Source organism: Chenopodium album, chromosome 22 (assembly GCF_948465745.1).
Source record: "Chenopodium album chromosome 22, dcCheAlbu1.1, whole genome shotgun sequence".
NCBI lineage: Eukaryota > Viridiplantae > Streptophyta > Magnoliopsida > Caryophyllales > Amaranthaceae > Chenopodium > Chenopodium album.
The window spans coordinates 35,727,041-35,743,418 of record NC_137855.1 but is presented as its reverse complement, the minus strand read 5'-3'; the positions used below and the strand labels follow the sequence as shown (position 1 = coordinate 35,743,418).

The window sequence follows — 16,378 nt, the reverse complement described above, 5'->3', positions numbered from 1 at the left end:
AACGAGGTAAAAAGGTCCCTCAATCATTCATTAGTGTCTTTTCAGGTAGAAGATAGTTGACTCACCAAAGTTTAGGAACCTTAATGCACATGTGGAAAAAAAATAAATTATTTTAATTCAAAATTTAGGGACCTTTTGAAGTTAAGTTGACATTTATATTTACTAAACAATGAAAGTTTTTCCTGCCCCAAAAAAATATATATAAAAAAATAATGAAATTTAAGGATGGACAAAATGACAAGGCATAATTTTTTACACTTGAAAGTTTTAGGGACCAGTTACGCTAATGTGGCAGAGCTCATCATTGCAAAGGAGAGTTTAGGGACTTATCCATATTTTAATGAATTTCATTATGATTGGACTATATTAATATTAAAGAATAATAATTAGGCAAAGACATTTTAATTTCGAAAAAAATATTATATCAAACTACTACTTTGGGGTATCAAATTCATTAAAATACTACTTTGAAGTATCGAAAAAAAATAATTAATTAAAATATTTTTAAAAATCATATCAAATTCAATCGAATATAAGCATTTTATTTTGATCTATATTTAAATTAGATGTAGAAAATAATTAAAATTCATTTATCTTAAAATAATATGAAACGGATGTAGTACATTATACTTTAAAATATTAAGTTTGTTCCAATTCTAAAAAATTGAGAACCTAAACCGGAAGTTGTTACAACGAGTTCTTAATTCTACTACGTATTACCCAAAAAAAGAAACTGAAATTTGCAGATTCTAACAGGTTTCGATTTTAATTCTGCTAGGAAGTAGGAACCCTATATTTTTCCACACCCCTACTAATGATTCATTTTTTAAGTAGACAATTTATGTGAGAAATCTCAATATATCATCAAGATTTGGTTTACATCAACTTAATTACAATTTATAATATCAACGTTTATACACGTATATCAACGTTGTACCACAAGGCTCATATGAATAAAAAAAAAAAAAAATACTCGTATATTTCATTTGAAAATATACATTATTAAGTAAGAAATCAAAATCAATAATAATGAATTAGTTCACTATAGCATCACACATACTGTTTCAAATTGAGGAACTGCAAGTCTGCAATTGTTCACCTTCCTTTCTTTTCTCCCCCTTACTTTTTCTAATATTCAATATAATTAACAATCATTTTCTATTACCTTCTATTGTTCTGCTCAAATCCCTTCTATAAAATCTAAACAAAATTTGTACAAAAATCTGTTTTTCATGATAATTCTAGACAGTAATATGTTCAGAGTCTCAAAAAATATCTGATCAGTGTTTAATGAGAATCAAGTCAAAAGAAGCTTGTTTTTGATTCGTTGAAGATTAACTGTTTACATCAAAAGTTGTTCAGACATTTAGGCATGACTGCATCATTTCTTTGGCCCCTGAAGAAAAGAGTTGATTAAATGTTTCCTGCAGCAAAAGAGAACCAAACAATGATAACTTCCATATTAGAATTCAAGCACATATATATGAAGCGGAAGAGCAGAGCGTTTTGCATCATGAACACAATGATGGTTAGCATGCAGGCCATCCCTTGACTCCCTTCAATAATCCACATAACTAATTACAAACATATGAATTTGATCACGCATATTTAATTTCATTCCAAAAACCGGGGATATTTTACAAAGGTTTGTTGTGAGCAGACAGAAATTATGCAAGATAACTCAAACAAGTTACGAGTGTCCAGGGTAACAAGGTATGGTAGGTCTATGAGATGCATTTGCCTCCTAATTCACGGACGATATAAAAATAAGAGCTCTTTCTTCCTGAATGAGTGAAACATATGAAAATCAATAACTGATAAATATACTAACTTAAGATAGAAGCAGTCGGTCTTGAGGCATCATCTGCTTTTCTTCCTTAACCAAGGCAAGGGAAGCTGTAAGAGCCTTTCACAGAATCACGTATCATTTGCTTCAAACAATTAACAAAATTAAGTTGTCGCTTGTTTCCATTCTCACTGCAAGAGTAGTTCTTGTACAATTGCACTTGTATCAGTTGTATGAAGATCCATGTACTTGAATGTTGACAAAACTGTCCATGATACACGGGTGCCAATACTATTCAATAGAAATTCTTTAGCTAATGCTAAAATTTTAAGTGCCACAAGGATTATCTTTACCTCGGCTAAAAGAATAATACTTCTGGAAGAAAAACGCTACAGGCTTCTCTGCACTAACTCATGGATTTAAGTACCTCTCCCAAAACCAATCCCCATTGAGTCCAGTGAGTACCACCCTGCATCAAATTCAGGCATCCCAATTCAATTTAACATGACTTCAAACACCCCATATAAATAGAAAACTCCATAATTTAATTCACTGTTGCAATAAGAAAACAAGGGATGGGACTATGTGAGATAGATCAAAAAGTTGGGTTATAAGTAAAGACCTGACAGAATACAGCAAACGGCTCCCTCAGTGGTCCATCACATGACAACTCACTGGTACTACCATCAATGAAGGTTCCATCAGCAAAGATCACCTGAATCACCATAGACCTTATTAATCAATTTTTTTTTGAAGCAAGCTATTCCAGTTTTTTATTAATTTTTATTTAATATTTCAATAATTTAGTGGCAATTAGCAGGCATTTCCGGTTAATTAGATGAGAATAAGAGATTCAAACACAAAATCAAATGAGCATCTAGTTAGTCGTTGATCTTGTAAGAAAGAACATGCATGATTCAATAGCTTGAGACAATAATTGGTTTGACTCTCACTCTCATTTTCACGTTATGGGAGACAAGGAAGCCTCGGAGAGTCAGAGCTCAGAGAGGGACAGTCACATTTCAGCATGGTAAAGTTGGATGTATTTCCTAGACAATAACTACAACAATACAAAGTATGGCAGATTTCAAGGTCAGTAAAAGACTGCACTTCTTTGAGGGGTAGATGCACACAACATTACCAGTAGTCCAGTACCCATAAATTAGTCAGAAGCTCAGAACAAAAAGGTCCTTAGTAGGAAAATTTTAACAAAAAATTGTGAAGGTGAAACAAGTAAAAGGATATTTCCAAAAAAAGTAGAGTAAAACTTTATCTAGTTCCTTTAGATTGTGGACTTTGTGGTAGCAAGAACGCCAAAAAGTAATACAACAATAAGTAAGCCACAATAATGTAATGGACTAACTAAGTATTTTCTGATTTAAAGACTGATTAAGATGTAAAGGCTTGATAATTTAGATTAATAATGGCAGAATTTGGATACAAAAGGATAGATTAATAGCTTAAGGCTATCACTCGCTTGATAACTTTAGGTTATCACTCTCCTAGTAAGTTGAGGTTACTACTCTCAACATTTTTCCTCACAATTCACATTATGGCTAATGCATATACTATCCCCTATTTATACTAAGGCTTAGGAAAAAGGACTACTAACCTAAAAGTACTAAACTTCCCAAATTACATTATAGTCTATTACAAATAACTACGTCATAAAAAAAATAACAGATGCCCTCCCTATGAGATACTGAAAGACTACTCGTAATAGCTAACCTTCTGCTTAGCGTCGTGTCACCTTTTTCTTTGCCAGGTGAAAAATTGCAAGACTGTAACCATGTTAAGAATCATATAGTAGCTGACAGAAATAAGAAATGACACATGGAGATTCATGGAAGAAGATGAAGCTTAAAAAACCAATATCTAGAAAATACAACAATAAATAGAAGATAATTTAAGCATCGGAGAAGCCGTTTCTCTCCCTAAGTGTAAAACAATCAACAGAAAACTCTCCTTAATATTCCAAATGCTTTCCTCTCTCTAGTATTTTCTACATATAAAGTATTTACCCTGATTGAATAGCTATCTTATTCAATAATAAAAACCGTATGATTATGCTACAAGCCTACTACCTATAGTGCCCCTCTTCTTAGATTGATTCTTACCGACCCACTAGGCCACGTTGAAACATACAAAATAATATAAAACTTATTCAAATCAATGTAAAAAACAGTCCTAAAAGTTATAACAATCATCATTATTAAAGACCAAGCTTGAGCTCATGTTGGTTTGACACTTTGACATGACGAAGGAAAGCATAGAAATGTTTTATACATATTCTGTATTAACCAGCTATGAGACATGCAATATATAAAAGTTGTACCAACCCATTAGAATTTGAGCATCTCTAAATAAACCCATACAACACCCCCAACAGTCCCTGTGTGTGTGTGTGTGTGTTTGTGTGTGTGTGTGTGAGAGAGAGAGAGAGAGCATTCACTGAGAACTAGAAAATCTCTAAGTGTGTGTGTGTGCGCGAGCATTCACTGATTCACTAACAACTAGAAAATTAGACTTTTAATATATTAAATAATTCAATCAAATCTAGCACTTGCATCCATTAAGTAATAATACACTTCCCAGGAATTCTGAGAAACGCCATCATGAAATGGCTTTTTATCCAAACAAATTACACATCACACACAATGTCATAATAAAAAGGTATAGTTAACCATACCTCTGATGCATATCCAGCAGTTGCTCCAGGCACAGGTTTAGTAAATGAACTAACAGGAGAGCTTCTCTGCACTGCCTCACAAAAAGCAATAAGGCGTTCTCGATTCCCTAGCTCGACAGCCTGAATTAATATGACTAATAAAATCAGATTTCATCCTTTTGCTTCAAAAAAAATGAAATAATATCAACTATAATCTCAGAAAAATAAAAGTTATGTTGCTGCTCTAGCCTCTATGGAGCAAAATTTAAGAGATGTACACCGAGAAAGGCTACCCTGAGATCCCCTCTTCGAAAAAGATAACTACCACAGAAATACCTTCACAGAAAAGACACTCAATTGGCTTCAAGTAATTCGCAAATAGTTGAACTAGCTAGCTAAATATGTAGGCAACAAAAAATACCATCTAACTAGGACGCTAAGGCAAAAGTCCAGAACTGGAGCAGCAGAGCCAATTAGGCAACTCTACTAATGATGGCAATAATGATCAAGACTACAACATAAACATAATAAGAAGAAATTTTGCCAACATAACATAAGTGACATATCACAGTAACGACAATTTATATACAGCAATGTTGGTATCGTCTAACAGATTTTCCTAATAGATTCATCATCTTGTCAACGGAATGAAACATATATATTGCTGCATACGAAGTACAACATTATAAAGAAGAAAATTTACCAGCATAACATGATTTCAACATCACAGTAAAGACAATTTAATACATACAAAATGTATAAACAGCATCCATTATCCAACTAATAATATTAAGAATGTGTCAAAAAAAAAAAAAAAAAAAAAAAAAGAAGAAGCCAAGTTTTAATCAACCTGCACTGTGTCATTCCTTGGAACTCGGGGACGTGGCTGAACTTTGAACCCTTTCAAAGACATTACCTCGGCAATTAATAATGAACCCTGTTCAAAAAAATATAATAAAAGAAATGTTGCAGGGATGTAGTAACTGAAATAACTAAAAAGATAATTATCAGACTTCTAAGGTATTTTTTAAAAAAATCTAGCATATGATACCTTGATGGCTTCCCCAACCATCTGAGGTGCAAGGTACAATCCCTGATAGAAAGTCCGCATGATATCACCAGGAGTTGAGCCACAATCAATTCCAAGTCCTGGAGCAGACAAGCGAGCTGCTGCTGCTTTCACCCATTTTTCTTTCCCAGCAACATAACCTCCACATGGTGCAATTGTCCCTCCTGGATTTTTAATCAAACTTCCAGCAATCAAATCTGCACCCTGTCAATAACTAATCAGTTCATGTTCCTTCTCCAGTGCACTAATAATACAAATAGAGTTAGAAACATACCACCATTGGGGGTTCAATTGCGTTCACAAATTCACCATAGCAGTTATCCACCATGACCAAACAGTTTGGATTTTGCACCTGCATGTTTTATAAACTATTAGCAGATGGATTTTTCAAATAAAGAACTTTGCAAAGAGATTTATTAGGAACAAACTACAAACCAAAGATATAAGGTTATAAAATACTCATCTAAGATCAGTTAACAGAAGAAATGTTCAGACAGTTTAGAGAGAAAAGATTTAAGAAAAGCTTCATAAACAAACAATCAAAGACATGGTACTTGAAAATGTCTTCTTTATTTTAAAATTAGGCCAACTTAAAGCATCAAGATTACAATTACTGGAGTATAAAATAAGATTATATTGAAAATTTACAGTACGATCCTTTATCATTTTACAATTACTTGTAGTACAACTTTTAATAAAACTAGCTGAGGATAAGGAAGTAGTTTAATAATTAGTGCCTCAGAAATACCTTTATCATTTTTATAGCTCTCCCTATCTCATTGACACTTAAACTGCAACGCCATGAATAACCGCATGATCTTTGTATAAGTGCACACCTTGTTTGAGGAGTGACAGCACTTGTCAATCCATCCCAGTCCAGTCCACCATCCTCAGCAAGCTGAAATAACATCTAAGCCATAAGTGTTGCAGCTTGTCACCTGAAAGCTTTAAAATTCCCATTTTTGGGAGGAGAAAATATGATAAAATCTAAAATAAAGAAAAGAGCAAAGAAATGCAAGGAAAGATTACTGCAAGTTCTCGATATTTGATTCCAAAATCTTTTAGAGATCCAATCCCATCACAGTCACGCTTTCCAATCACTTCCTCCAAAGTGTCGTATGGAGCACCAGCAACTGCCAGAAGCTGGAAAACTAATAAATCTACAAGACACACTTCCAGAAAAGAAATAGCTAAAACCTTAGAGAAAACGAAGTAAAGATCTCAAAAATCTAGTGTAAGTAGAGCAGTTAGGTGACAAATGTCTAAGTAGAAGTAAACCAGCAAAATAACTGACCTCGTCACCTGGCCTCAACATAGCAAACAAGGCACAAGTAATAGCATGGGTGCCTGAAAAAAACTGAAGAATGAACAATGAGACATAGCAATGGGAACAAAGAGCAAAGAATGCAGAGAGAAAAGGGGGGAACAAATTACATGTGAACGGACAATAGCAGACTCAGCACCAAATATATCGGCAAATGCTTGGTCTAAACCCTCACGTCCTCCAGCTTCATCATGGCCATAACCAGTGCATCCAGCAAAAAACTACACAAAGTGAATCAGAGATCTCTGCTGAGGAATCTTGAGATCATTGGTACGTATTATCTTATAAGAACAAGAAAACTACATATGTAACACTGAAAAGTTAAATGGCAGGGCAACAAAGGAGGCACATAGTTGGACTATTGGAATAAATCAACACAGATCAATAACTTCATAGCAATAATACATAAATTCCTCCTGAATCAGATGTCATTACTGCCTCAGTTACCCAAGAAAAGCAAAAATTGTTTGGTAGCTTTGTACCTGAAGACATAAAAGTTTATCAAATGAATTATTTGAAATGTCTACCTCTGAGCTAATCCTAAATTTGGAACAATAATCAAATTTGTTCATACTTCACCTTTGTCTTTTTGACTAGATAGTGAGATCTATGCAATTATATTGACTGATAACATTTAAGGTGCTATCAGACAGATGCAAAGATCCAAGTGCATGCCCAATAAGGTAGACTTGCTTTGCCAACACGCTGTCTAGAAGACTCTAGACAACACATGCCTAACATCTAACAAAGAAGCCTTTAAACACTATCCTATACAGTATAGAGAGTTTCCAGATCCACTCACATGTGAGCCAACTCGAGCATTCTGAAAGGCTTTTAGAACACGGGAAGTATTGTGTGCTACCAAATTGTCGATGTCCCTGAACTCTGAGTGTAATGAAGCCACTGCATAATCAACCTGGATTATTGACATCAAAAGAGGATAAAACGTCATTCTTAGTTTCTTACCAGTCACAAAAGAAGTAGAAAAAAAAAAAGGGGGGGGGGGGGGGGGGTGGGGGGATATATTTGCATAAGCCTTTACATAGGGTTGTAAATGAGCTGAGCCGAGTATCATTGAGATAGACAGGGCTCGAGCCCACAGCCTCTGCCCTGTTCATGAACCTATTCATTAAGGCAAGCTCGAGCACATGCCCAAGCTTTCAACCAAGCACGTAATCTGTTCAAGCTCGGCTCGTGTGGTAAGGTTCATGTGTTTGTGAACTACTTGTTTATTAATCATGCTGACTTCAAGCTTCTATTAAACATTAATACACGAGCTTTTTTCATAAACAGGTTTTTACATGGAAAATAAAAAATTGTGCATTCAAAATTCGAAATGCTCAAAATATAGACAAATAATTTTTAGTCAAAATCATTGAATGATGTTCAATTATTAATTAGTATCAAGGCAACAAGTGAACTTTAACATAAACATTGGGATTTTATAATGATTACAAATGAACTTGTTCGTCAACACATATAGATTAGTTTCTCAAACTTAATAAAACGAGTTGTTCATGAATCATGAACTAATATGAAAGAGTGTAATTTTGTTTGAGTTCAAGCTCAATAATTGAATGAACTTTTAAACTTGTTCAAGCTCAGCTCATCTATTTAACAATGAACATTCATCAGCTTACTATAACTTATATTCAGCGAGTGTGAGATACAAACACACAAATTTTCCTGTTATTAATAAACACTTAAACCACAGGACTTAGGAAGGAGTCTCATGTCCTTTAGTTTTGAGAGAGTAGGATGACAAAATACTTTATGCTTCACATATAATGGTCAGCAAATTCGAAAATTCAGTGACTCTAATCCTCGCTAGTCAACGTTCTTTTGTCTGGAAATGTATAGAATAGTCAAAAGCAGCATAAGAATTAATATGTGGCCAAATAAAGCTATAAGTGACGACAAAGTATACATCTTTCTCCATTTGTGTCTATCAAGTGCTACATGCTCTTGCACAACTACTTCCTTCGTGCCATATTTTATTCCCTCTATCCAAGTCATTGTTGGCCTCCCTCGACTTCCTTTTGAAATTTCCATTTCCCAATTCCCCATCTTTATTACCACCAAAGCAACATTGTTGGTTTTTTCTTATCTTATCCTCAAAACCCGTAACTCCAACTTTCCTACAAATATCTGGGATTCTAGAATTGTAATTTTATCTTTCAAGGTGTTTCCACATATCCATCTCTAATTTAATTATTTAGGATTTGGTGCATAGTATCATAAATGAGATGCTTGTTCTTAAAAACTGTATAAAAGTAAGGTAATTAAGTTATTTTAAACTGATCAACAACATGCAGCCTAATTAAGTGAGACAGTGAGAGTATTAACATATAAGGGTGGTTGTTGGACATGACAAACTAAAGTTACCACACCTTTGTCATGGATAATTCTTAAAATTAGGGAAATGGTAACTATTAACAAAAATATAAAATTAACTAACCTGAAAAACAAAACTGGAACAAATGCCAACATTTAGATCCAAAGGCTAGAGTGTTGAGGTAAAATAAGAGACAAATCACCTAAGGGGTGTTCGATTCACATAATTTTGGAATGAGGTGTGGATTTAGAATCAATAAAACCTATATCTCAAACCTACGAGGTATAGTGTTTCAAAACCCAAGAGGGAAGGTGACCACACTTTCAGGTGTCAAACAAAAGACAAATTTACATTCTCGAACTAAACCAAACGCATGGTCCAAGTTTCAAACCCATACCATCCTGGTTTGATTCCCGATTCCAAACCTATACCACTTTGAGAACTAAACACCCCCTAAAGTTGTAACTTGATTCCCGATTCCAAACCTATACCACTTTGAGAACTAAACACCCCTAAAGTTGTAAATCTTTCCTAAGGCCATACAATTGAACATTGTATCAGCAAAGCAAAGTCATAACCGCTATAAACTCGACATCACTCCGACATAGAAATGCCAAGTTAAATCCGACATTGCACTTAATTCTTCATTTCAAGACTGCAAATAAAACCACTGAAAAATGCTTCAATAAACACCATGTACTTGGTTACATAAGTCAATCAATCCATTCTCTCTATTGAAAACACATAAAATCATACACATTCAGCAAAGTTTAATTACTTCACCATTTTATATAATAACAAAAAACAACAACAATAAAATATTTCCTTACTTCATCAATAGTACAAAAACTTCACATGTAGTACCAAAATTTGTTTAATTCATCCAAAACCCAAAAAGAATATTGCATTTTGTGGGAAAACTAGATAAATTTGACCCTTTTCAAATAAAATTGCATGAGTTCATCAGAAAGAAAAACAGGCGGGGAATTGTGAGACATACCTCGGGAACAAAGGGACTGTCAAGATGAAAAAGAGGAGTAGCAGGGGAGGAGAGAGAAAATTCTGAAGAATTAGAGGTTATGGCTTTAATGGGTTTGTAAAATTTCAGGGGATAAGAAAATGGTGCACTTGACAAACCCAACATCATCATCTCTCAACAGAGGATTTTGCGGTTGTTCTAATGTTGTGGTGGCAAAAAGGGAGGAAGTGAGTTAAACAACTTGCAATGTAATGTACTCTCTCCGTTTCTATTTGTTGCCGAGTACGGAGCAATGTTACTCCGAAATAAAGTTACTTATTCTTTTTTTTTTGACGAGAAATAAAGTTACTTATTCGGTAATACTCTTTATTTTATAGTAACTTTACTAAGTCAGTTTTTAGTTGAATGAAATTAATACTCCACAAGAGAAAAATGTCGAGATTATATGTGATAGAATAATTAAAATTAAGAAGTATTACTGAGTAATAAGGTAAACTTAAAATTTCCTTTAAAAAAAAATTAAACTTAAAAGATGGAGTAAAAGAAAATTGGGGAGACATTATGAGACAAAGAGTGTACTTCGTATATCGTAGTGGTACAAGTATATTCTCTAACCCGTCAATGGTTTAAATTTCGCTATTTCTAATGTATTTCACAAGAAGTTACAATAATTTATAACTTTGTACTCTGTCCTTTAGGGTTTTTTAGATAACGCGTAGTTGGGTTTACTTGAGTCTCATTAATTCATTATGTGTTTACAGATTGTTTTGTTTAGGTGGTGGTTTTTTTTTTCTTTTTTTTTTTCCGGATTATAAGATTGATCGGACACTTATTGGTGCTTGTTGAGCCGATGGATAATAAGATATGAGTTTATAAAGTGTTATGGGGATTTGGACCAAGGACGGATCTTGAAATTTTATGTAGATTAGGCCATATTTCTAAAGCTTTTGTATAAATTAACTTAACATTTGAATTTATGACAAAGAATAAGAAAGATTAAAAGAATTAGTAAAAAAAAAAATACGAGTAATAATAAATGGGCTTGTTGGGTATCAAACTCTTAACCTATATATTTTATGAGATGTGACTCATGTGAGCTAAAACCATATTAGTCAAGTAACCTTACCTTTTACTGAACTGTAGCTTAAACTTATATGTTTTTTCACCAATACTTGTTATTTAACGGAATTCTTAATTAAGATGTTCTGTTGGTGCGTATTAGTGAGGATTCATAATCCTATTTATTTGGATGTCTTTACTTCTTATCAATCTCATTGTTAATAGTTTCCGATCATCAAATTTGGTTATATGTATTAAGAGAAGTCTATTTAATTAATTTAAATCAATTAGTTTATGTGGGTTTGACCCTGACTTATCCTAAAACTAGTGAGGTTATTATTTTTGTTAAATGAGCGGCACATCTGCCGGTATACAAATCAACTTGAAATGAAAATTGAACATGCCATGTTCTAATTCTGTTCTCACCTACTTCTACATAATAGACATTCATCATTATTTCATTATTGACTTTCTCTAAGACTACATACTTCTATACAATTGTAAATTGTGGACAATAATAAAGATAAGAACCTAACTACTGTATCTATTATTGAATTCCATTATTTTTTGTGCTGTAAAGTTTAGCTGAATAATACTTGTAGAATTATGCTGCAGTAATCATCTACTACTACATACAATCTTTGTATAATAATATTGATATTTATTCTTGCATTACATTATCGCATGTTCTACATCGAAAAGGAAATAAATAAACGTGTAATCTTGATTGTGTTGCTATCTGTACATATATACAAGTATAGGATGTGATAAAACAAAAAAATTTACAAAGTTACTGGGTGTATAAGCTAAACAAAATCTATAAAAGAATGGAAAGAATAAAGGAATAACCTTGCACTGAAGTGCACCAAATATTCCACTTTTAAGGTGTAAGAGCGCTTTTGTTAGTATGAATATCATCCGGTTATACTTGTTGTAATATTTGTCTTAGCTTAGCTCTCTTCGAGTGATTATTCCACGTCCCATTCCTAAGAGTTGACAAGTATACGTGATGAGGAAACGAATTAAGTGTGAGTTTTCAAGCAGAGGAATGACTGTGTGAAGAAGTATTGCACATGCACTCCGGGACGGGATACTTGGTAACATCTCTTCCTGGCTTGTCTGTCCTTAAATCTGGCTGCCCTAAAGAGTCGTGGTGGAGTTCCTTCACGATTTTGTTGAACTCAGTTTCAGGCAGGGAAGAATTCATGAAGTAGGGCAGCATGTGTCTCTTATTGGGGGTTATATGCTTCTTGTGCCCTGCATAAGCTCTCTGTCCCTGTATAAAAAAATAACCCAAATTGTCAGAAACTGATCCAAGCCACAGGTTGCTGTAAATGAGTGCATTTCGGTTTAGGAAGACTTCCTCATCTTCTAAACCTTGTAAATGTAACATTATCGGATGCCCAAAAAGAAATTGTTACATTTCTTAAGATGAAAGTAAAGGTATACAACAGTTAGGCAAGTCTTCTCTTAAGACTATGTTACATTTCTAAGATGGAAATAGATTAATTATGTGTAGAATTAAGGTTTCCAAAGACATTAGGTCATCTACAGTGAAATGGAGTGGTGGAGATAAATTGCCAAGGAGACATCTAACATGTGACAATTAATTCCGAAGTGTTCATGTCAATTCCATACTATAAATAAATAAATAAATTTTTTTTAAAAAAAAAAAATCCGAGATATGTTGATGAAGGTACCTGGAGAGCATGTCCCATGTTTCCACCATGAGATGCCATGAATACATCACTCTTCTCACAGACTATATAGTCGATGGCAGCCATGAACGAGGCTCTGTTTGCAAACGGTTCTAGTTCACCAGGCAGTGCAAGATCTTCTTTGTTGTAAAAGTAAGGGAATTCTTTAATGAGAGGAAGCAAGGCATCTTTGCCACCAAGTGGTTGTCCTCCAGCCCAGTATATTCTAGCACTTTTTGGAGCACCAAGAGCTTTGAGCAATCTGAAAGCATAATAATAGAATTAAGCGTAAGAGACAAAACATCTGTGCCAAAAAAGGATCAAAGTACAAAGTAATGTCAAATAATTCCTTACCGAGCAACCTCAAAGGCATTCAAGGGGCAAAGTCCTGCAAGCTTTCTGTCATGGGAGGTCATGTTGGACTTGCCAGTAAGAAGCTTAGGGCGCTGCTTTCTCTCATTGTTTATCATGTTATCGTACTCTGAGCTCAAGCCAGGTGAACATCCAGTTCTTATCCACACATCCTTTTCCATTCGCAGATGAAGAGCAACATAAGGGCCTTTACTGCTCATCCTCTCAGCAATTTTGTTACCAAATTGTAGAATGTGAGGAGCAAACTTGAGTGCCTGAAATGCAACCTTTGCAAGCAAAAGAAAATTGGTAAGAAACAAATTCACTGCAAGTAAATAATACAGCAACAGATTATCATGGTAAGACATATATGATACCTTACAACGAAGCTTCTGAAGATCAGATGGGAGATCCTTAGAGAGCCTGGAGTCCAGACCACGCAGCAACAAAACGTTATACTTCTTCAGCTGCAAGGAAAACAAACAGAACAACACCTACTATTACATACAAGACTTTCATGGAAATAATGATTCATGTGACTCATCTGATGCAAATTACAAATTACAAATTACGAAAACTTAGATGTATGCTAGGCTGCCAGCAGAAAATTTGTTGTAGCTACTAGCCCACTACTGGCTACTAGTATCACTGAGACAATGATTTTTAGCTCGCCCAGTACTAAAGGCTCCACATGATTGCTGCAACTTAGTTTAGCTTTGGAAGAGCTATAATAACTAATCAAACCAGGCAAATGTTGCTGAATTTTCTGTCAATTTCATTACAGTCCTAATTTGATCTTATTGATGGTAATAGAGCAGTAGCAAAATGTCTAGGCATCCATTTTTATTTTATTTTTTTTTTGACGGGATGCAACTCATATTATTACGGAGCTAAAGACTCCAAATCTGTCAAAACAGTACTACAAATTCTTGAGGATACTCCTCAAGCCACACTAGTCTCATGTCTCATTGAAACTACTACTTAGTTGAGCTAAGTCATGAGCAACTCTATTTCCACCCCTTTTAACAAAAGAAAAAGAAACGTGATCACAAGAGTTAGCTAGAAGGATAATGTCCCTAAGAAAAAGAAACATGATCCCAAGAGTTAGCTACAGGAAGGCTGCCATGAATTTTCGAACACACCACAACAACTATATCACCCGTTGAATCCCTCACGACCCCTCCAACTCCAGAAAATGAGCCACTGATAGAAGCAAAGTCGGAGTTGATTTTCAGCAAGCCTGGTACAGGGGCTTCCCAGGTAGTCTTATGCTTTGTTTGCTCACCACACAAGTACTGCTCGCTTCCATAACTAAAGCATACTCCGTGATAAGGTCAATGACCTTGTGAATAACCTCTTCCACTCCTCTTTTCTGATTCTCAAAAACCCATCTATTTCGCCTAAGCCAAATACCCCACGTAATATCCCAAAATAAGTCACCCCATTCCTTAACTTTGAGCAAACTCATCAGAAGATGAGCACCACTCACTCACATGTAAATTAACAGAATTTGGGCAGAGCGCAAAGAGTCCGTTTAAATTCCTTACAATGCTAAAATTTCAACCTTATCCAAGTAATAAATAGTTAGTTATATCCTAATGTGTGATTGTATTAGAGATATACATGCATAAGTGAATATTAAATATTTAAAATTCATGATTGACTCTTGTTAATAGCACAAATAATCTCATTCAAAACTACTAATTATACATTCAAGTGTTGAAACATACTCGTGTATGGTACAAAAACATGTTACATGTAAAAGCCGCGTACTCAAGTAATGCTTAAATTCATATACAATAACATCAACTAAAAGAAATCCAATTGAAATTTGCTGAGTATCAATAAGTAATATTACTATATTAGTATGTTACCTTTCCAAGGTAGTGATGGCGGATCCAATGAGGGGTGGCATGAAAGGGAGTTTGACTCTCTTCAACTGGTTTAATCCTCAACAACGTTGATGGGAGAGACGAAACGATTTTTACATCATCAGCAAGCACCCTCTTGAAGTGCTCCAAATCGAAAATATCCGAAAACTCACTGAACAACCAACCAATCAAACAAACACATAATCAATCAATAAAATCAATTGCAACCCTAAAACAAATAACCCCAGAAAACACGACACAACACAACACGATACGAGTAGAAAACAAATTACCTTTCATCTCCCCATATAACATTCACTTGAAAAACAGGCACAACAAGAGCAGCTCCAAGAATTCTAGCAATAACAACAGCATCAACAATCTGATTCCTCTGTTGATTCATCCCACCACTAACAACCACCATCAAATAATTAGTCCTGCTTTTCACTATCTCCTCACTCGTCTGTCTATACTCTTGACTAAACTCCAAACACGGCCGATACCCGAGTCCGAACCCATTAGTCTGATTCCAGAAATCCTCACTCGAATTGACTTTATTTGGCAATATTGTCATCTTACTTTCAAACTCTAATACTTCCTCGTCTCGCAACTGAGGCTGATTACACGCATTTGGGAGATTCAGGAAGTAAATTGTAACCATACCCAAAAACCCCAACAAGAAGATAGTAAAAATCAGCAAAAACATTGGGTTTTTAACCCATTTTCTTGGCTTATTTGAACACCTTTTAATCTGGGGTTGATGATGGGATACAAGAAGAGATTGTAACGAAGAAGAAGAAAGAGAATTTATAATCTCAGATGAAACAGCAATGTAAGATTGTTGGTGTTGTAGTTGCTTCTTGTTGTTCTTCACCATTTTTCTTTGTTCTTTCTTTGTTCAAACTTAACTCTACAATACCACTACCCTTTACTTTATCTATTTTCTTCCTTGTTTAAGCTACAATGTTAGAAAAGAAGAAGATGTTGAGTTTGCTTGTAATATAAAATACAAAAAGTAGAATGGAAACAATTTCAGTTGAACAAATTGAGTATTATTAAAAAAAAAAAATGGTAATAATTTAGAAATAGTGTAATATCCAAGCTGGAAACAGAGAAGAAAGAGAGAAGAATACAAAAAAAAAAAAGGGAAAGCTGGCGGCGGGAACACAGAGAAGATGGATAGAGCAAGTTATACGCGTCCCCAGTAAGAGTAGTGAATAAAAGTGGACTGATATAACA

General features: G+C 34.5%; 1 protein-coding gene and 1 pseudogene across 3 annotated transcripts; both read right to left on the bottom strand.

Annotated features, from left to right (window-relative positions):
* Window positions 1–1,528: 1,528 nt before the first annotated feature.
* LOC145605580 (uncharacterized) lies at window positions 1,529–10,361 on the bottom strand (annotated as a pseudogene). The gene is made up of 12 exons (XR_014105105.1): window positions 10,183–10,361; window positions 7,650–7,763; window positions 6,818–7,068; window positions 6,553–6,666; window positions 6,272–6,421; window positions 5,798–5,875; window positions 5,506–5,727; window positions 5,305–5,391; window positions 4,476–4,595; window positions 2,409–2,501; window positions 2,140–2,255; window positions 1,529–2,051 (listed from the first exon to the last, which is right to left on the bottom strand). The product of XR_014105105.1 is annotated as an uncharacterized LOC145605580 (transcript).
* Window positions 10,362–11,874: 1,513 nt separating this feature from the next.
* On the bottom strand, window positions 11,875–16,259 carry LOC145604926 (O-fucosyltransferase 20-like). Of its 2 annotated transcripts, XM_081660914.1 has the most exons (6): window positions 15,433–16,258; window positions 15,143–15,311; window positions 13,646–13,735; window positions 13,272–13,555; window positions 12,921–13,179; window positions 11,875–12,496 (listed from the first exon to the last, which is right to left on the bottom strand). In XM_081660914.1, the coding sequence occupies exons 1-6, from the start codon at window positions 16,014–16,016 to the stop codon at window positions 12,257–12,259; spliced, it is 1,626 nt and encodes a 541-aa protein (XP_081517040.1). In that variant the 5' UTR covers window positions 16,017–16,258; the 3' UTR covers window positions 11,875–12,256. The 2 variants fall into 2 exon arrangements, with proteins under 2 accessions (XP_081517040.1, XP_081517039.1); XM_081660913.1 differs by having other exon boundaries at window positions 13,272–13,735; window positions 15,433–16,259.
* Between the last annotated feature and the right edge of the window lie 119 nt (window positions 16,260–16,378).

Coding starts and splice junctions, on each gene's coding strand:
- LOC145604926 (XM_081660913.1), bottom strand. CDS start 16,016: ATGGTGAAGAACAACAAGAAGCAACTACAACACCAACAATCTTACATT. Junction 13,180..13,271: donor AATGCCTTTGAGGTTGCTCG/GTAAGGAATTAT, acceptor TTATGCTTTCAG/ATTGCTCAAAGCTCTTGGTG. Junction 12,497..12,920: donor ACATGGGACATGCTCTCCAG/GTACCTTCATCA, acceptor TTTTTTATACAG/GGACAGAGAGCTTATGCAGG.